Genomic DNA, 22,294 nt, shown 5'->3' with positions numbered 1-22,294 from the left:
TAAGTCTCCTTTTGTCCTTGGATGTCCCCAAACAGTCCCCTTAATAAATTTTATATTGGGAAGGCTCAAGGGATACATGTCTAGCTGTGAAGACTGATAACAGCCTCGAATAGTTTAAGAAAAACCATCCACCTATAATCCTGGGGTCTATTAAAATAGGCTCAGGACATTGCCATGTTCCAAACATAGTTGGGGGGAATCTCTATTATATACATTTTGAGGAGTCTGTTGAAAGGATTCCCACCAGTATGGATGTAATTTACCATCGCTGTCTTTACAACTATCAGCAGTTTTATTGAACCAAACCTCTACCATAGCAAAGGTGAGAGAACAAATCACAAGGCTTACTCCTATAGGTATTTTGATTGTCGTATAGTTAACAGATTCCTTTTTTTCTGTAAAGATCCTTCCAATCAAACCAGTTAACAAAACATTTTTGTATCACATTTAGGGCTTGAGTATCTGGATGCATATAAGTTACTTTAGTATTATCAAATAGTAATCTAGTGAAGATGGTTCTGCTTTTACTCTCCCAATAATTGGATTGCTGGACTTAAAAGTCCAGATCATGTGTATTCTGAGGATATCATATGGAGTTCATCAGGAAAAACAGGACATGGCATGGGCACAGGACATGGTCTGTGTAGTTGTGGAGACCATTACTGGGAGTACCAAAAAAGCAGTATAACAAATAACAGATTTGTTTTCTAGTAAAATGTGATTCCTAAGTAATCAAAATAAGCCTATTACGAACAGGACGGCAAGGTAGTCTCTGAGGATAGTAGCAATACATTTTCCAGAATACCTCTTTTCAGTCAAATCTCAATACCAGTAGAAGTTACTCGGGAAAACTTTAAGCTTCAAGTCTTTTGTCAGTGCTGGCTTCACAAGGAATGCATGGATCCAACTGCATTTTTCTTTTTTTTTTCCTTTTTTTGAGACAGAGTCTTACTCTGTCGCCCAGGCTGAAATGCAGTAGTGCAATCTCGTCTCACTGCAACCTCCGCCTCCCAGGTTCAAGTGATTCCTGTGCCTCAGTCTCCTGAGTAGCTGGGATTATGGATGTGCACCACCACACCCGGCTAATTTTTGTATTTTTAATAGAGACAGGTTTTGCCATGTTGGCCAGGCTGGTCTGGAACTCTTGGACTCAAGCGATTGCCTGCCTTGGCCTCCCAAAGTGCTGGGATTACAGGTGTGAGCTACCACACCCAGCCTAACTACGTTTTTCTTTTACTTTGCTAGCAGAGCAGATGATCAGCAGCACTTTAAAAGGTCAGTGACAGCCTGTCTTTTCCCAGGAACACTTTCATGTGATGAAATCTCCTGGTTGATAGAGGTGGCAGACTTCTTCCAGCGGGTCCATGCAGGTCCTTATGAGTTTATATCTTAGGGTTCCTAAGGAAGACAGAAACTCTTTTAAATATTGATTATAAGAGGATTCAGTTAAGTTAGGCACAGGACATGGTCTCAGACCCACATCATAGGCCTGCCAAGCATAAATTCAAAGGGAGTGATACCATGCTTGCTAGCAGGGGTTGCTCTAATTTTTAACAAGGCTAGTAGTAAAGCCATTGGCCATTTTAATCCAGAAAGTCAGAGAATCTTGGCCAATGAGATTTTTTAGACTTTGATTCATTTATTCCACTTGTCCAGAGGCCTGAAGATGATTGATAGAGCATATAATAGTTTATAGGATTCTGCAAACATTTGCGTAATTCTCCTGAACAACAGAAAATAAAAGGTCTTACTCTGATTCAATCTGCTTTTGTATCCCCAAAGTGAGAATTATGTTTATTAAGGGAAACTTTACCACTGCCTGAGCAGTGACTTTTGTAGAGGGCAAAACTTCAGGCCATTCATACACACTGTAATTAGACAAATGTCTCTTACCTTCTGCAGGTATTGATTCTATGAAATCCAGCTGCTACCAGGTTCCTGGTATGTTGACTGGGGAAAGCTTCCTGTGCTTACCCTGGGAGTGGTCCGTGAAGACTTTTGCTGACAAATAGCACATCTCTTTACTATGTTTTGAATAAGTTCATCTTTTTGGTAGGCGCGGTGAGAGTCTGATGCCTTTAAAATCCATCTTTTATGTAGCTGATTTTGTTGCTTACACAATACTAACCGAATAAATAAAGACCAGGGAGTAGGAATTATTTGGTTAGCTAATTCCCATAGTAGAGCCCCTTCCTTAATCCATTTGCCCATTTTCTTTTGGAATGCATATTTTTGAGAATAAATGAATGTTTCTTGTATTAGAATTGGGGCTTCTGAGCTGGGTGTCGGCTGTGTTTTAACGGTAGCTTTTGCAGCTGTATCAGCAGAATCATTGCCTTTAGCAATTTTGTTGTTCTGCGCCATGCGGTCTCTACAGTGGGTTATTGCTATCTCACTCAGCAGTTGTGAAGCCTCTAACAACTGCGATATTAATTTTCCATGAATATTTTGGTTCCCATGAGGTCAAGAATGACCTATTTTTTCAAATTTTCCCTATTATATGACAGACACCGACCACATATTTGTTGTCAGTATATAGATTCATTTTAATTCCCAAACCAAGAATTGTAGATCCCTAGTAGCTGCTATTAGCTTGGCTGCTTGTGCTGATTTAATTCCAGGCAAGACATAAGTGTTCTAGATTTCCTGAGCAGTTGCCACAGCGTTAGACAACTGAAGGTGGACCTTCTCATCCCAGGTATATGCCCCTCAGTAAACCTTATCAAATATGCATTTTGAACAAGAATATCAGAAAACTCAGGTTGCTTGCTGCCTAGTATCTTCTATTACTGTTGTACACTCATGATCATCTATTTGACCAGGATCTGGTAAAACAGTAGCAGGTTTTCGGAGATTGCATCTTCCAAGCACAGGATTAGAATTGGGTAATAATGCTGATACATAATTAATCAGATGGTGCACCGATAAATGCTGGGTATTATGCACTTGTAAGATAGTTCCTTTTTTGTTGCTGAGTATTCCATTGTATGAAGACACTACAATCTGTGTAGACATTAATGTGTTGATGAACATTTGTGGAATGTGTCTAGTTTTTTATTATCATGAATCAAGCCTGCTATGGGCATTCTTATAGAAGTTTTTTGAGGATGTATGTTTTCATTTCTTTTTATTAACTACCAAGAAATGGAATTGCTAGATTATATGGTGGATATATTTTAACTTTATTAGAAACTGTAAAACAAGTTCAGGCTCAGGCCTGTAATACCAGCACTTTGGGAGGCTGAAGTGGACAGATCACTTGAGGCCAGGAGTTCAAGACCAGCCTGGCCAACATGGTGAAACTCTGTCTCTACTAAAAATACAAAAATTAGCCGGGTATGGTGGCACATGCCTGTAATCCCAGCTGCTAGGGAGGCTGAAGCACAAGAATCACTCGAACCCGGAAGGCGGAGGTTGCAGTGAGCTAAGATCACACCACTGTCTCCAGCCTGGGTGTCTCAAAGAAGGGATAGCCCTTCTGAGGTTAGGTTATAAGAGACTGTAAGATAGCTTGCCGGCACACTCTCTGGCTCTTCTTGCTTGCTCTGATGAAGCAAGCTGCCATGTTGTGAGCTGCCCTCATCTATTACCTCACAGTTTCTGTGAGTCAGGAATCCAGGTGTGGCTTACATGGGTCCCCTCACTCAGGGTCTCTCACAAGGCTGTAGTCCATGGTGTTGGCTGGGGCTACATTCATCTTGAAGATTGACTAGGGAAGGATCCACTTCCAAGCTTACTCAAAGTGATTGTTGGTAAGATTCAGTTTCTTACAGGCTGTTGTGCTGAGTGACTCAGTTGTTTTAACTTACTAAGTTTTAGAGTGATTTTCTATGCATCAAATAGGTAAGTAACACAAATCTTGGTACTGGGAATTGGGCACCCTGAAAATGTGGGAGTGTCCTTCAAACTGAGAAGTTGGTGGAAGCTGGAAAAGATTTTAAGGAGAATGTTAGAGAAATCCTAAATTTCAGAGACATCTATGGGTATAGCTTTTGTCTAATGAAGTAAACCCAGTGAGATTCACAGAAGATAAAATATTACAGCAAACTATCTTAGCAGAAATACTACCACTTTGGACTGAAAGGGATATAAACAATAAAAAATGGAAAAATACGTTAGCCCCCAAAATTCTTCTGGCAGGAAGCAGGCTGAGCAAACTCTTTTGTTGTTTTTCATGAAAAAGAAAGGATGGCTTAGATGGTGATGCCAAGAACCCAGTGTGTGGTGCAAAAAGCCATGACGAATTATTCCTAGGCCTTCAGAACTCCTAACATTTAACCAGAACTGTGAGAAATAAATTCTAATCAAAGAACTAACATTTAACCAGCCAGATAATGCTTTATTTTCTTCAGCATTTTAAAAGTACCATCCAACTGTATTGTAGCCTCCATTTCCTTCTGTTGAGCAATAAGTGGTCACTTGAATCACCATTTCTCTATATGTAATATTTGTTGGGGGGGTTGTTTGTTTTTTGCTGTTCTGGCTGCTTGTAAAATCTTATCTTCTTTGGTTCTCAATAGTTTGACTATGATGTTCCTAGGAATGGTTTTATGCATATTATTCTGTTTGAAATGTGCAAAACTTATTGAATCTGTAAATGTATGTCTTTCACCAAATTTGAGGAGTTTCTGCACATTATTATTTTATTTTTATTATACTTTAAGTTCTGGGGTACATGTGCAGAACTTGCAGGTTTGTTACATAGGTATACACGTGTCTTGGTGGGTTGCTGTATCCATCACCCCATCATCTACGTTAGGTATTTCTCCTAGTGCTATCCCTTTCCTAGCCCCCCACCCCCCAACAGGCCCTGGTGTGTGATGTTCCCCTCCCTGTGTCCATGTGTTCTCATTGTTCAACTCCCACTTATGGGTGAGAACATATGGTGTTTGGTTTTCTGTTCTTGTGTTAGTTTGCTGAGAATGATGGTTTCCAGCTTTATCCATGTCCCTGCAAAGGACATGAACTCATCCTTTTTTATGGCTACATAATATTCCATGGTATATATGTCTGCACATTATATTTAAAAATATCTTTTCTGCCCTTCTCTCCTTCTGGGTCTTAAATTGCATGTATGTTAGATCTTTTGATTTTTGTCTTACTCGTCTGTCTTAGTCTGTTTGTCCTACTGTAACAACATCCCTGAGATTGGGTATCTTATAAACTATAGAAATTTATTTCTCACAGTTCTGGAGGCTGAGAAGTGCAAGATAAACACACCAGCAGCATAGATACCCAGTGAAGGCTGCTGTCTGCTTCCAAGATGGCACCTTGTTGCTGTGTCCTCCAGAAGGGGTGAATTCTGTGTCCTCACATGGTGGAAAGGGTGGAAGGTCAAAAAGGAAGGACATAGCTAGTTCCCTCCAGCCCTTTTAAAAGAACACTCCTAATCCATTCATGAGCCCTCATGACCTAAATACCTCCCAAAGGCCATACCTCTTAATATTGTTGCATTAGGATTTAGTTTAAACATGAATTTTGGAGGGATCACAAACATTCAAACCATAGCATCATCCCTGAGACTCTATTTGTTTTTATTTTCAATTTTATTGTCACTGCTTTTCAGATTGGATAATTTCTGTTAGTCTGCCTTTAAGTTAATTACCTCTTTCTTCAGTTATCTCTATTCCTCTGTTAAGCCCATCCAGTGAACTTTTTAGTTTCAGATGGTATTTTTCAGTTTTTTTAATAGTTTATATTTCTGTTGGCCTATCCTATTTATTCATTTATTATGAACATATTTGTACGTTTTTGAGCATAATTATAACTAACTGATTTAAAGTGCTTTTCTGCTAATTCTAGCATCTAGATCACCTCAGGTCAGTCTCTGAGTGCATTTTCTCTTGAGCCTCTTCCCTTTCACTCCACACCTTTCTGTCTCTCTGTTAAGTTGTTTTGGATTGTATCTTTGTTGTGAAACATATATTAGAGATGCTTGATTCTGTTTAATTCCTCTGAATAGTGCTGATTTTTTGTTTTGCTTTGTAAGAAGCACTTAACATGCCTGGATCAAACTAGGAACTGTTTTCTCTGTGGTATGTGGTAGCTCAAGTTTCAGTTCATTTAACTGGTCGACTGGAGATTTGGGCAGAGTTCATCCACAGAATTTAGGCACCCTTCTCTCTTTCAGTGCCTTTCTGGAAACCCCACTACCTGGATTTTCCAGGGGTAGTGATGACTGTAGAACTCCCCTTTGATTCTTCAAGGCGATAACACTGGTGGTTTTCTTTTCCTCTCTATCTCTTTTTTTTTTTTTGAGACAGGGTCTGGCTCTGTTGCCCAGGCTGGAGTGCAGTGGCACAATCATAGCTCACTGCAGTCTTGACCTCCCACGTTTAATCAGTCCTCCCATCTCAGCCTCCCAAGTAGCCAGGACCATAGGCATGCACCACTTCTCTTGGAATTTTAGTTACCCCACATGGCACTGACTGGGCCTATTCACAAGCTAAAGTGCCAAGCTCTCTTCTAAGTGTCAGCTCTCCTCCAAGTACAGCCTGACTTGGGTTGCTCCTTAGTATCCTTAGATAGTTTTTAAAATATTTTTTGTTCAGAGTTTATAATTGTTATCTGTATGAAGGTTGGTCTGATAAAAGCAATGCAGTCATACTGAAACTTCATTTTCGTTAATTTTTGCATATGGTGTGAGGTGTGGGTCAAGGTTTGTGGTTTTTTCCTAATACTGATATCTAGCCCTTCCAGCACAATTTGTTTAAAAGACTTCTCTTTTGCCCATTGAATCTCATTGGCACCTTTGTCAAAAAAAATTGTCTGTATATGTGTGGGTTTGTTTCTGGACTTTATTCTGTTCTAATGATATGTCTGTCTGTGCTTACATCGTCCCATACTGCTTAAATTACTGTAGCTTTACAGTATATCTTAACATTAAGAGGTATAAATCCTTCATACTTTTTCTTGCTTTTGACTATTCCGTGTCCTTTGCATAGCTGTATAAACGTTAACATTTTATCAATTTTTACGACAATCTTGACAAATAAGTGATTAAACCTGTAGAAAACAAATCAGTGATGCAACAGGAAATTTCAACAACATTCAACCAACTTGATTTACATATTACAGAACACTACAGCCATCAATAACCAAATATATATTCTTTTCAGGGAAACATGGAAACATTCTCCTAGATAGACCATATGTTGAAATCACACAGAGTATACTTTCTGACCACCACGGAATCAAATTAGAAATGACCAATAAAAAGGCATCGAGACAAAAAGACCATATTTTTGAAGAGTAAATGAAAACAACAGGAGAGGGAGCTATGTGAAATTTTTAAAAATTGGGATGGAGGAGATATATGTGCTTCCTTCTAAAAGTTATAGAGCACAAATTTCTCATAAAAATGAGCAACAAAATAGGATCAAGGTCAAATCCTTGCTAAAAATTAGCATTTTTAATAATTGGAAGACTAAGTGTCATGCATAATGAATAGCAGAAATTTATGATTAGATTTTTTATATTCTATACAATATTATATATGTGTATATATTTAAACTAAATATTTAATGGGCATACCATATGGTATGTTATGATGAAAAAGTATTAAAAACAACTTCCTATCTGTCTTCTCCCCATCCTCCAGTGCTGATCATGTTGCCTTGAACAAGACTGTGTTGTTACAGGTATCAGTGTCATTTGAGGATGTGACTGTGGACTTCAGTAGAGAAGAGTGGCAGCAACTGGACTCTACTCAAAGACGCCTGTACCAGGATGTAATGTTGGAGAACTACAGCCACCTGCTGTCAGTGGGTAAGGACAACCATCCTATGAAGTTGTGAGGAGCCTGTTATGGGTTAAATTGTGTCCCCCAAATAAAATATGTTAAAGTCTTAACCCCCAGCCCCCAAGAAAGCACAACCTGGTTTCTCTTGGCTGTTTAAAGACCTTATTTGGAAATTTGGAAATAGAGTCTTTAGGGTGGGCCTTAATCTAATATAATTGGTGTTCTTATAAAAAGGGCAAAACTGGACACACACACACCCACACACACACACACACACACACACGGGGAAGGCAATATGAAGATACACAAGGAGAAGATGGAATGTGACTAGAATGATAAATCTGTAAGCCAAGAGACACTTGAGGCCACCAGAAGCTAAGAGAGGCCTGGAACAGTTCCTTCCCTAGCACCTTCAAAGAGAGTATGACCCTGCTAACACCTTGGGGTTTTGGAGTTCTGGCCCCAAAACTGTGAGACAATAAATTTCTGTTGTTTTGAGCCCCCTAGTTTGTGATACTTCGTTCTAACAGCCCTAGGAAACTAATATAGAGTTTTATACTTGAAAATGGGGTGCTGCTGTGATAAATACCTTAAAAATGTGAAAGTGGCTTTGGAATTGGGTAGCAGGTAGAGGCTGGAGGAAGGGGCTAGGTTTTGATATGCTTGACAGAAAAAACCTAGATTGCCTTAACCAGACTGTTGGTAGAAACATGAATGTTAAAGTACTTTTGGTGAGATCTCAGATAGAAATAAGGAACATATTATTGCAAGCTGGGAGAACAGCAATCCTTGTTATAAAGTACCAGAGAATATGGCTAAATTGTGTTCTTTTTTTTTTTTTTGCTTGATTCTTTTCCTTTATTTATCCATTTTCAAAATAATGAATTGGTGTTCTAACATGTTCAAAGGCAATGTAATGAAGTTTTCCTTTTCCCTCCCTCTCTCCCTCCCCCTCTTTTTTCTCCTTCCTTCCTTCCTCCTTCCCTCTCCTCCCTCCCTTCCCCTTCCCTCTCCTCCCCTCCCCTTTCCTCCCCTCCCCTCTCCTCCCCTTCCCTCTCCTCCCCTCTCCTTCCCTTCCCTCTCTCTTTATTGAAATATAAATTACCTAACATAAACTGCACATACTTAAAGTATACAATTTGATAATAAGTATCATAAAAAGATTGCTACTAGTGTTACTGTCTTGACCCAAGGATGGCTCCATAATACCTACTTATTTTTAAAAAACTGTCTGGGTGGGGTGTCTCACCCCTGTAATCCCAGAACTTTGGAAGGCTGAGGTGGGTGGATCATGTGAGGTCAGGAGTTCGAGACCAGCCTGACCAACATGGTAAAACACAGTCTTTACTAAATATAAAAAATAGGCTGGATATGGTGTCATATGCCTGTAATCCCAGCTACTTGGGAGACTGAGGCAGGAGAATCGCTTGAACCCTAGGGGCAGAGGTTACGGTGAGCCAAGATCACACCATTGCACTCCAGGCTGGGCAACAAGAGAAAAACTCCATCTCAAAAAAAAAATTTTTTTTAAAAAACAAGGAAAATATAGCAAATAAGTTGCCTGTAATTGACACATAATAGTTGTACATATGTATGGGGTACAGTATGATATTTCAGTACATGTGTACAATGTGTAATGATCAAATTAGGATTATTAGCAAATCTATCACCTCCCTTTTTTTGAGTATCATTATAAACTTATGGATTTTGAACCTGTTTGTTTTTTAAATATATATATATATATATAATTGCATTTTAGGTTCTAGGGTACATGTAAAGAACATGCAGGATTGTTGCATAGATACATAACATGGCAATATGGTTTGCTGCCTCCATCCCACATAACCTATATCTGGCATTTCTTCCTGTGTTATCCCTCCCCAACTCCCTACCCACCACCGTCCATCCCCGACAGACCTCAGTGTGTGATGCTCCCCTCCCTGTGTCCATGTGTTCTCATTGTTCAACATCCACCTATGAGTGAGAACATGCGGTGCTTGATTCTCTGTTCCTGTGTCAGTTTGCTGAGAATGATGGTTTCCAGGTTCATCCATGTCCCTACAAAGGACATGAACTCATTGTTTTTTATGGCTGCATAGTATTCCATGGTGTATATGTGCCACATTTTCCCTGTCCAGTCTATCATCGATGGTCATTTGGGTTGGTTCCAAGTCTTTGCTATTGTAAACAGTGCTGCAGTGAACATGCCTGTGCGTGTGTCCTTATAATAGAATGATTTATAATCCTTTGGATATATACCCAGTAATAGGATTGCTGGATTAAATGGAATTTCCATTTCTAAGTCCTTGAGGAATCGCCACACTGTCTTCCACAATGGTTGAACTAATTTACACTCCCACCAACAGTGTAAAAATGTTCCTATTTCTCCACATCCTCTCCAGCATCTGTTGTCTCCAGATTTTTTAATGATTGCCATTCTAACTGGCGTGAGATGGTATCTCAATGTAGTTTTGATTTGCATTTCTCTAATGAGCAGTGATGATGAGCATTTTTTCATATGTTTGTTGGCCTCGTATATGTCTTCTTTTGAAAAGTGTCTGTTCATATCCTTTGCCCACTTTTGAATGGGTTTGTTTGTTTTTTTCTTGTAAATCTGTTTTAGTTCTTTGTAGATTTTGGATATAAGTCCTTTGTCAGATGAGTAGATTGCAAACATTTTTTCCCATTCTGTTGGTTGCCAGTTCACTCTAATGATTGTTTCTTTTGCTGTGCAGAAGCTTTGGAGTTTAATTAGATCCCGTTTGTCTATTTTGGCTTCTGTTGCCAATGCTTTTGGTGTTTTAGTCATGAAGTCCTTGCCTATGCCTATGTCCTGAATGGTTTTGCCTAGGTTTTCTTCTAAGGTTTTTATGATGTTAGGTCTTATGCTTAAGTCTTTAATCCATCTGGAGTTAATTTTAGTGTAAGGTATTAGGAAGGGGTCCAGTTTCTGCTTTCTGCACATGGCTAGCCACTTTTCCCAACACCATTTATAAACAAGGAATCCTTACCTCATTGCTTGTTTCTGTCAGATTTGTCAAAGATCAGATGGTTGTAGATGTGTGGCATTGCCTACAAGGCTTCTGTTCTGTTCCACTGGTCTATATCTCTGTTTTGGTACCAGTACCATGCTGTTTTGATTACTGTAGCCTTGTAGTATAGTTTGAAGTCAGATAGTGTGATGCCTCCAGCTTTGTTCTTTTTGCTTATAATTGACTTGGCTATGCAGGGGCTCTTTTGGTTCCATATGAAGCTTAAGGTGGTTTTCTCTAGTTCTGTGAAGAAGGTCATTGGTGACTTGATGGGGATAGTGTTGAATCTATAAATTACTTTGGGTAGTATGGTCATTTTCATGATATTGATTCTTCCTAACCATGAGCATGGAATGTTTCTCCATCTGTTTGTGTCCTCTCTTATTTCCTTGAGCAGTGGTTTGTTGTTCTCCTTGAAGAGGTCCTTTACATCTTTTGTTAGTTGTATTCCTAGGTATTTTATTCTCTTTGTAGCAATTGTGAATGGCAGTTCATACTTGATTTGGCTGTCTTTAAGTCTGTTATTGGTGTATAGGAATGCATGTGATTTTTGCACATTGATTTTGTATCCTGAGACTTTGCTGAAGTTGCTTATCAGTTTCAGGAGATTGTGGGCTGAGACAATGGGGTCTTCTAAATATACAATCACGTCATCTGCAAATAGAGACAATTTGACTTCCTCCTTTCCTAATTGAATACCCTTTATTTCTTTTTCTTGCCTGATTGCTCTGGCTAGAACTTCCAGTACTATATTGAGTAGGAGTGGTGAGAGAGGGCATCCTTGTCTAGTGCCAGATTTCACAGGGAATGCTTCCAGTTTTTGCCTGTTCAGTATGATATTGTCTGTCGGTTTGTCATAAATAGCTTTTATTATTTTGAGATACATTCCATTGATACTTAGTTTATTGAGAGTTTTTAGCATAAAGGGCTGTTGAATTTTGTTAAAGGCCTTCTCTGCATCTGTTGAGATAATCATGTGGTTTTTGTCTTTGGTTCTGTTTATGTGGTGAATTATGTTTATAGACTTGCGTATGTTGAACCAGCCTTGCATCCTCGGGATGAAGCATACTTGATCATGGTGGATAAGCTTTTTGATGTGCTGTTGTAATCAACTTGCCAGTATTTTATTGAAGATTTTTGCATCAGTGTTCATCATGAATGTTGACCTGAAGTTTTCTTTTCTTGTTGAGTCTCTGCCGGGTTTTGGTATCAGGATGATGTTGGCCTCATGAAAAGATTTGGGGAGGATTCCCTCTTTTTGGATTGTTTGGAATAGTTTCAGAAGGAGTGGTACTGGCTCCTCTTTGTATGTCTGGTAGAATTCGGCTGTGAACCCATCTGGACCTGGGCTTTTTTTGGTTGGTAAGCTATTAATTGCTGCCTCAACTTCAGCCGTTGTTATTGGTCTGTTCAGGATTTTGACTTCTTCCTAGTTTAGGCTTAGGAGGGTGTAAGTGTCCAGGAATTTATCCATTTCTTCCAGGTTTACTGGTTTATGTGCATAGAGTTGTTTGTAGTAATCTCTGATGGTGATTTCTATTTCTGTGGAATCTGTGGTGATATCCCCTTTATCGTTTTTTATTGCATCTATTTGATTCTTCTCTCTTTTCTTTTTTATTAATCTGGCTAGTGGGCTATTGTGTTGAAATTTTCAAAAAACCTGCTCCTGGATTTATTGATTTTTTTGAGGGTTTTTTGTGTCTCTGTCTCCTTCAGTTCTACTCTGATCTTAGTTATTCCTTGTCTTCCACTAGGTTTTGAGTTTTCTTGATCTTGCTCCTCTAGCTCTTTCAATTTTGATGATAGGGTGTCAATTTTAGATCTTTCCTTGCTTCTCATGTGGGCGTTTATTGCTATAAATTTTCCTCTAGACGCTGCTTTAAATGTGTCCCAGTGATTCTGGTACATTGTGTCTTCGTTCTCATTGGTTTTGAAGGACATCTTTATTTCTGCCTTCATTTCATGGTTTATCCCATCAACATGCAAGAGCCAGTTGTTCAGTTTCCATGAAGCTGTGTGGTTCTGAGTTAGTTTCTGAATTTTGAGTTGTAATTTGATTGCACTATTGTCTGAGAGACTGTTTCTTATGATTTCCATTCTTTTGCATTTGCTGAGGAGTGATTTACTTCCAATTATGTGGTCAGTTTTAGAGTAGGTGTGATGTGGTGCTGAGAGGAATGTATATTCTGTGGATTTGGGGTGGAGAGTTCTGTAAATGTCTATTAGGTTTGCTTGGTCCAGGTCTGAGTTCAAGTCCTGGATATCCTTGTTAATTTTCTGTCTCATTAATCTGTCTAATATTGACAGTGGAGTGTTAAAGTCTCCCAGTATTATTGTGTGGGAGTCTAAGTCTCTTTATAGGTTATTAAGAACTTACTTTATATATCTGGGTGCTCCTGTATTGGATGCATATATATTTAGGATCATTAGCTCTTCTTGTTGCATTGATCCTTTTACCATTATGTAATGCCCGTCTTTGTCTCTTTTGATCTTTGTTGGTTTAAAGTCTATTTTTTCAGAGACTAGGATTGCAACTCCTGCTTTTTTTTTTCTCTCCATTTGCTTGTTAGATCTTCCTCCATCCCTTTATTTTGAGCCTATGTGTATCCTTGCATGTGAGATGGGTTTAATGGATACAGCACACCAATGGGTTTTGACTTTTTATCCAATTTGCCAGTCTGTGTCTTTTGATTGGGGCGTTTAGCCCATTTACATTTAAGGTTAATATTGTTATGTGTGAATTTGATCCTGCCATTTTGATGCTAGCTGGTTGTTTTGCCTGTTAGTTGACACAGTTTCTTCATTGTGTTGATGCTCTTTACCATTTCGTGTGTTTTTGGAGTGGCTGGTACTGGTTGTTCCTTTCTATGTTTAGTGCTTCTTTCAGGAGCTCTTGTAAGGCAGGCCTGGTGGTGATGAAATCTCTGAGCAATTGCTTGTTCATAAAGGATATTATTTCTCCTTTGCTTATAAAGCTTAGTTTGGCTGGATCTGAAATTCTAAGTTAAAAGTTCTTTTCTTTAATGATGTTGAATATTGGCTCCCACTCTCTTCTGGCTTATAGGGTTTCTGCTGAGAGCCGCTGTGAGTCTGATGGGCTTCCCTCTGTGGGTAACCTGACCTTTCTTTCTGGCTGCCCTTAGCATTTTTTCCTTTATTTCAACACTGGTGAATCTGCTGATTATGTGCCTTGCGGTTGCTCTTCTTGAGGAATATCTTTGTGGTGATCTCTGTATTTCTTGGACTTGAATGCTGGCCTGCCTTGCTAGGTTGGGGAAGTTCTCCTGAATAATATCCTGAAGAGTGTTTTCCAGCTTGGATTCATTCTCTCCATCACATTCAGGTACACCTATCAAACGTATATTAGATCTTTTCACATAATCCCATATTTCTTAGAGGCTTTGTTCATTTCTTTTTACCTTGTTTTCTCTAATCTTGCCTTCTCATTTTATTTCATTGAGTTGATCTTCAGTCTCTGATATCCTTTCTTCTGCTTGGTCGATTTGGCTATTGAAACTTGTGTATGCTTTGCGAAGTTCTGGTGTTGTGTTTTTCAGCTCCATCAATTCATTTATACTCCTCTCTAAGCTGTTTATTCTCATTAGCATTTCATCAAACCTTTTTTCAAAGTTCTTAGTTTCTTTGCATTGGATTAGGACATGATCTTTTAGCTCAGAGAAGTTTGTTATTACCCACCTTCTGAAGCCTGTTTCTATCAATTCATCAGACTCATTCTCCCTCCAGCCTTGTTCCCTTGCTGGTGAGGAGTTATGATCCCTTGGAGGAGGAGAGGCATTCTGGCTTTGGGTATTTTCATCCTTTTTGCGCTGGTTTCTTCCCATCTTTGTGGATTTATTTTCCTTTGGTCTTTGTGGTTGGTGACTTTCAGATGGCGTCTCTGAGTAGACGTCCTTTTTGTTGCTGATGAAGTTATTTCTTTCTGTTTCTTAGTTTTCCTTCTAACAGTCAGGCCCCTCTGCTGTAGGACTGCTGAGGTCCACTCCAGACCCTGCTTGCCTGGGGATTACCTGCAGTGGCTGCAGAACAGTAAGGGTTGCTGCCAGTTTCTTCTTCTATTATCTTTGTCCCAGAAGGATACGCACCAGATATCAGCCTGAGCTCTCCTTTATGAGGTGTCTCTTTGGTTATACAGGGGTCGGGGAGCTGCTTGAGGAGACAGTCTGTCCCTTATAGGAGCTCAAGTGCTGAGCTGTGAGCTCCGTTGTTCTGTTCAGAGCTGCTGGACAGGTACATTTAAGCCTGCTGCAGCAGAACTCATAACTGACTTTTTTCCCCAGGTGCTCTGTCCCGGGAAGGTGGGGCTTTATTTGTAAGTTCCTGTCATTCTGCTGCCTTTTTTCAGAGATGCCCTGCCCAGCAAGGAGGTAGCCTAGTCACAGTCTGCCAGCAGAGGCGTTGCTGAGCTGCCATGGGCTCTGCCCAGCTGCTGTGTGAACTTCCTTGCAGTTTTGTTTATAGGGGTATAGCTAGAACTGCCTTGGTAATGGCGGTCTGCCTCAGTAATGGCGGACTGTCTCTGTAATGGCAGACTGCCTCAGTAACGGTGGACTGCCTCGGTAATGGTGGACTGCCTCGATAATGGTGGACTGCCTCAGTTGTGGTGGACTGCCTCTGTAATGGCAGACGCCCTTTCCCCCACAGAGCTGGACTGTCCCAGGTCCAGCTGTGCTTGCTGTGAAACTCTCAATCCAGAGCGTTTCAGATTGCTGGTCTTTGTGGGGGTGGGACCAGCCAAACCAGATCACCTGGCTCCCTGTTTCAGCCCCCTTTTTTCAGTTGAATGGGCGACTCTGTCTCTCAGGTGTTCCAGTCGCCAGTTGAAACAGCACCTGGATTTGTATGAGTTTTTGTTTGGAGACCCACTGCGCGACTGAAACAGCTGCACTGGAGACTTGTGGCGCTTTTCCACCCAGGAATCTCCTGGTCTGTGGTCAGTAAAAATTCGTTTGGAAATGCGGTGATCACTCACCCTCTGTGTTTTCGCTGGGAACTGCAATCCAGAACTGTTTCTATTTGGCCATCTTGGATCCTCCTGAATTGTGTTCTATTGAGTGAAAAGTAAAGCTTGTAAGTGATGAACTTGAATATTTAGCTGAGGAGATTTCCAAGCAGTGTTGAAAGCACAGCTTGGTTTCTCTTTGCTGCTTATAGTAAAATGTGAGAAGAAAGAGATAAATTGAAGAAAGAATTGTTAGGAAAAAGGTACCAGAACTTGAAGATGTAGAAAATTTTCAGCCTATCCATGTGGCAAAAATTTAGAAAGTGTACTCTGGAAAGAACAAGGGTGTGTCTGGACAACCAATTACTAAAGAGATTTGGTGTGTGACTTGTGGATCCAATCAACTGTCTCACTAGAAATGCTTCCAGGTTGGACTGAAGAGGACAGAGACAGGAGAAAATGAAGGAAAGCTGTTGGACTTCTTAGATTCTATAAGCAGGAAATGTGATGGTAAAGCTATTTGACTGTGAACATGTGTTATCCTTCAAGAAAAGGGAAGAATGACTTCGAGGATGGTTCAGAGGCTAGTAGGGCTGTATCTGCCATCACAGGCCCTGAAAGCACAGGCTGGGGAGATCGGGGGACCCATTGCCTCCTTAGTTTCAGGGAACAAGGCCATCTCTTTGTTTTCAGGGCAGAGGGGGCAGGGTCAAGGTTGCAGGGTTGTCATGTCTGATCTGAGGTTATACCGTTTATTAGTCCACTAGTTCTCACATTGCTATAAACAAATACCTGAGACTGGGTAGTTTATAAATAAAAGAGATTTAATTGCCTCATGGTTCTGCAAGCTGTAAAGGAAGCATAGTGGCTCCTGCTTCTGGGGAGGCCTCAGGAAGCTTCCAATCATGGCGGAAGGCAAAGAGGAAGCAAGCATATTACATGGTGGGAGCAAGAGCAAGAGTGAGCAGGGAGAAAAGCTGCACACCTTTAAACAACCAGATCTCATGAGAACTCACTCACTATCATGAGAACAGCACCAAAGGGATGGTGCTAAACTATTCATGAGAAATCCCCATGATCCAGTCACTTCCCACCAGGCCCCATCTCCAACATTGGGGATTACAATTTGACATGAGATTTATAGGGGACACAGATCCAAACCATATCACACTTTTTAACAGTTTCACATGCTCTTGAACTTTCTCTTCAAAGCTCTTTTTAACTTTCCCTTATGGTTCTTGTTGACTATCAATTTTGTGCAGGTATTTAGCCTTAGATGGAGTTTACTACCACTTTGGGCTACATTCTCAAGCAACATGATCCCAATAACACCCAGGCCCAGTGCACCAGAGCCTGCTTCTGGCCTCATACCATCATCAGACTAGGCTTCAATCAGAAGGACTTGGGTGCTGTGAGCAACAGTGGGGAGTGGGTCTTCTCTATGCCACATTTCCACCACCTCCACTGTGGGTCAAAGGTTCAGCACTGGGCTGTTCCATATTCACTTGCTGTTACTGAGGGAATCCTTGTTCAGTTTCTTCTCCACTAACTTATATGCTTAAATTCAGTGGGTGAGTAAATTCTGGCCCAATAGCAAGCCAAAAAGTATTTCTTGAAAGGAGAGTAGTTAACTACTACTAGAGTATGGCAGGACTTCGCTTCCAAATCCTAAAGATCTGCACTGCAATTCACCCATAGGGGATTGTCAGAGGCTCCAAACAGCATCCCTATCTGCACTGTCACTTCAAGCACCATTGGATCTGCTGGATCATATGACCCAGGTGGCAGAGTAGCTTGCACAGCAGCCTGGATCTGTTGTAGAGTCTTCTCTTGTTCTGGGCCCCACTGAAAACTAGCTACTTTTTGGATAACTTGGTAAATGAGCCAGAGTAGCATTACCCACATGAGGAATGTGTTACCTCCCGAAATCCAAAGAGGTCCAGTAGGCATTGTGCCTTTTTTTTTTTTTTTTTCACTTATAGGAGGGGCCAGGTACAATAACTTGTGCTTTGCCATAGAAGGGATGTCTGGACATGCTCTATACCATTGGACCTCTAGAACCATTGGACCTCTAGAAATTTCCCTGAGGTGTAAGGCCCTTAAATTTTTTTCAGATTTATTTCCCACTCTCTGATATGTAAATATCTTACCCATAAGTCTAGTGCAGTTGCTGATTCTTGCTCACTAGGTCCAATCAGCATTATCTCATTAATGTTATAAACCAGTGTGATATCTTGTGGAAGGGAAAGGTTATCAAGATGCCTGCAGACTAAATGATTACATAAGTCTGGAGACTTGATATACCCCTGAGGTAGGAAAGTACAGGTGTATAGCTGGCTTTGCCAGCTGAAAACAAACTGCTTCTAGCAGTCTTTACTAACAAGTATCTCACACACACACACACACACACACACACACACACACACCCCATTTGTTAGATCAATAGCTGCATACTGGGTACCAGGGAATGAATGTGTTAATTTGCTCAAGCAATGAAACCACATCTCGAAGAGCAAGTGTAATTAGAGTCACCACTTGGTGATGTTTACCGTAATCTACTGTTATTCTTCAAAATTCATCTGTTTTCTGCACAGGTCAAATAGGCAAGGTGAATGAGGATGTAGTGGGAATCACCATCCCTGCATCCCTCATATCCCTGATGGTAGCACTGATTTCCACAGTCCCTCCAGGAATGCAGTATTGCTTTTGGTTTACTATTTTCCTAGGTAGAGGCAGCTTCAGTGACTTCCACTTGGCCTTCCCCACCACAGTAGCCCTCATTCCACAGGTCAGAGAATGAATGTGGGGATTCTGCCAGTTGCTGAATGTGTTCCTTCCAATTATATATTCAGAAACTGGGGAAATAACCACAGGATAGGTTCGGGGACCCACTGGACGCACTGTGAGATGGACCTCAACTAAAACTCCATTAACCACTACACTTCCGTAAGCTCCTACTACTGGTGGACCATAGTGGTGTTTGTGGTCTCCTGGAATTAGTGGCAGTTCAGAGCCAGTGTCCAGTAATCCCCAAAATGTCTAATTATTCCTTTTTCCCAATACATAGTTATCTTGATAAAAGGCCACAGGTCCCTTTGGGGAACACTAGGAGAAAGATTTAAGAGTGTAAGTTTTTGGCAGTGTACCAGAGTCTTTCCCTAAGGAAACCTGGTTTCCCCTTCATTCATGAGGTTCTGGGTCTGAGTCTGCAAAAAGGCTCAAGCCTGGGAATTGATTGAAGGGCTGTTTATATCAAGAGAGCCTAAAGGGAAGATCAAAGGTGGCAAAAGGAAGAAGGAGGAGCAGAAGCAATGGGAAGGGAGAGGTCTTGGAGGAGACTGTTTGGGGAGAGGTAAAGTTTCCCAAGGAAGTCCTTGAAGTTCCAAATTATCCTTAGTAAAATCATGCCAACACAACAGGAAACAGGTAGAGTTGGTGGAGCATATAGCCAGCAGGGGTTCAAAAAGGAGTGTTTTGGTAGACTGAGAAGTTCCCATGTTTTTTAACTAATAGTACTTTTATGCTTATAAATAGAGAAACTTGGGACTGTGACCCAGCTTCTGTTCCTTACAGAACCCAGCCTCTTACAAACAGAGAAGCCTAGGAAACTAACCCAGCCTTTCCTTGCATGGGACTCTAACTTAGCTTCTTATAAACAGCTGCTTACCTGAAACTCTAGCCTATCTTCTAGCATGAGAATCACTTGAACCCAGGAGGCGAAAGTTGCAGTGAGCCGAGATGGTACCACTGCACTCCAGCCTGAGTGACAGAGCGAGACTCTGTCTCAAAAAAAAAAAAAAGAATCAAAATCTGTCCTTACTTTGCTTCAGTGGACTGTCACCCAGAGGACTGGCTCAGGAGTCAGACTCATCAATGGGTCCCCAATCAGTCAGGAGTGAAGACAAAGTTCAAAGGTGCATACTTGAGAGGTGAGAAGTCTGGGGTCCAGTGATCAATCTGATCTTACCCGAGTTGTGGATCTTATCAGAGTTGTGACACCAAAACTGTCAAAGAAAACCACTGGCCAGTAGTTAAAGCAGTGAAAATAGATTTTATTCAGAACTATTACGATAGGGGAAAAGCTATCTCGGTATAGAACTGGGCTCAGTTGCAAATACAACACGGGCAAGTAGGGATTTATAAATATAACCCAGGAGCACAGTGGGGCCAGTAGATAGAAAATGACTAAGAGGAAACATCAGGGGAAAAGGGGGATTGTTACTAAACTGACCTAACAAGATTCTTGCTGAAGGCAGGCGAGGGTGATCAAATATTATGCGGGGGATATTAGAGGATAAGAATTTGATCAGATATTGAGGGTGATTGGATATTGAGGTTAGGGGATTCTAGCTAAACTGATTAACAGGAATCTTACTAAAATTGGGCAATGCAAAGATTTGCCCTTGGTAATCTTGATCAGTTACTCCAGCCAAAACCATAGCTCCCTTGTTTGCCAGTTGATTCAGGGGCATGAGGGACCCAAAGTGGTTGGGTGGGAGTTTTAACTTCTAGTTCTGTGGAATTATTGTGTGTCTCCTGGTGGAAGCATTTCTCCCTTTGGAGTTAAGGCCTCTAGAACAGCAGAGCATAAGGTCACAGAGACAAGTAGCAAATATTTTGCTAGTGGACCATTAGGGGTAATAGTGAGGGGTGCCATTCCTGGCCCAGGGCTGCCTGCCACCCAGTGGGCTCAGCAGACAGATCATGGAGCCCAGGAGATTATTCACAAGACTTAGAATCTAATCAAATTTTCCCTGCTAGGTTTCAGACTTGGGACCCATGATCTCCTTTTTCATTCCGGTTTCTCCCTTTTGGAATGCGAATATCTATCCTATGCCTGCCCCACCATTGTATTTTGGAAGCAGATAACTTGTGGTCTGGTTTCATAGGTTCACAGATAGAGAGGAATTTTTCCCCAGGATGAATTATTCCCTGTCTCATCCATAACTGATTTGGATGAATTAGATGATGAGATTTGAGACTTTTAGTTGATAATGTCGAGATGTGATTTTTGACTTAAGAGTTGATGTTGGAATGATTAAGGCTTTGGAGGATGTTGGGATGGGGTGAATGTATTTTGTATGTGAGAAGGACATGAATTTTTGGAGACTAGAGGGCAGACATTTATGGGTACAATTTTGTCTTCCCCAAAAGCTATGTGGAAATCCTACTCCTCAATACTTCAGAACATGGCCGTATTTGGAAATAGTCTTTACAGAGGTAATTAAGTTAAAGTGAGGTCATTAGGGTGGGCCCCAATCTAATCTAATTGATGTCCTTTTAAAAAGGGGAAAGTTGAACACAGAGATGTGCACAGGGAGAACACCATATGAAGATGAAGGCAGAAATTGGGTTATTACTGCTACAAGCATGCATAGAGGGAAGACGATGAGAAGATACCCAGGTAGAAGACAGCCATGTCAATGAAGTGATGTATTCAAAAGCCAAGGAATGCCAAAGAGTGCCAGAAAACACTAGAAGCTAGAAGATGCTAGAAAGGGTTCTCTCCTAGATCCATCAGGGAGAGCATGACCCTGCTGGCACCTTGATTTCTAACCTCTAGACATAAGAGACAATACATTTCTGTTGTTGTAAGCCACTAGGTTTTGGTACTGTGTCATGGCAGCCTTAGGACACCAATACAGAGCCTCGTTGAGGGTGTTTCCCATCACCACCACTGAGCTATCTGGGACATCTGAATTGTGTGGAGGTGTCTCCCTTGATTTGTCTGAGATTCTTCAGTCCCTTTTCACTGCTGTGATTATTACTCAGTTCCTAATGAAATGTGCTTACTTCTCCAAAGAGCAAATGGAAAGCAATTTGCTGGACCCAATTCTCTATCATGTCCTGTTAACAGGGTTCGAAATTCCCAAACCAGAGGTCATCTTCAAGTTGGAGCAAGGAGAGGGGCCATGGACATTGGAAGGGGAAACTCCACATCACAGCTGTTCAGGTGAGTGGATGTGACTCAGGCAGATGGGGACATGAAGTAATTTTTTTTCCTAAGGAAGACTGATACCTTTAAACTGCTGTTATTGCTTAAAGGTTGGCAACTTTAGAAATTGCTTGAGGATAGGTAGCATTGGCCTCTCGGGTGCCAAATTGTTCTCTCCCTTTATATCTCTTACTGTTACCACCTGTCTTCTTTGTTTGGCTTTCTTCCAGGAGAATTGCCTCAATTCCTATACTCTGGATCATATGCCAGGCTTCCTCACTAGAGGTCTTGCTTCCTTGGATATTCTTTCCTTCCATCCCATTTTTATGCATAATTCCTTAAACCACACCCCAGAGTCTTAGATTCTTATCACATACATTTCAGTTTTACTGGATTTGACTTTTTGAAAATCAGTTGGTTGCCTCGCTTCTGTTCTTCCTAGCACTCTTGTACTTTATTCTTTCTTTCGTTCTCATCTTCTCACTCTAAGGTACCAACAAAGTCTTCTACAACAAGCCTCACCTCCCATTGCCTTTGTAAGTATCACCTTCAGATTCCTCACTCCTCTCCACCTTCCCATGGCCTCGTGCCTCTCTCCCATAATCTGACTTTATGGTCACTGTCAC

At 40.9% G+C, this 22,294-nt stretch overlaps 1 protein-coding gene across 6 annotated transcripts in view; it reads left to right on the top strand.

Annotated features, from left to right (window-relative positions):
• Positions 1–22,294, top strand: part of ZNF81 (zinc finger protein 81) — a 79,234-nt gene that overhangs the window by 42,476 nt on the left and 14,464 nt on the right. For all 6 annotated transcript variants that reach the window (XM_012477407.2, XM_012477410.2, XM_012477408.2 and 3 more), the window contains exons 3-4: positions 7,641–7,767; positions 21,591–21,686. In XM_012477407.2, the coding sequence (XP_012332830.2) occupies positions 7,641–7,767; positions 21,591–21,686 (223 nt within the window). The remainder of the gene's footprint in view (positions 1–7,640; positions 7,768–21,590; positions 21,687–22,294) is intronic.

The sequence above is a fragment of the Aotus nancymaae genome, unplaced genomic scaffold (assembly GCF_030222135.1).
Source record: "Aotus nancymaae isolate 86718 unplaced genomic scaffold, 86718_ANA_hifiasm-v0.15.2.pri h1tg000058l, whole genome shotgun sequence".
NCBI lineage: Eukaryota > Metazoa > Chordata > Mammalia > Primates > Aotidae > Aotus > Aotus nancymaae.
This window is presented reverse-complemented; position numbering and strand designations above follow the sequence as displayed.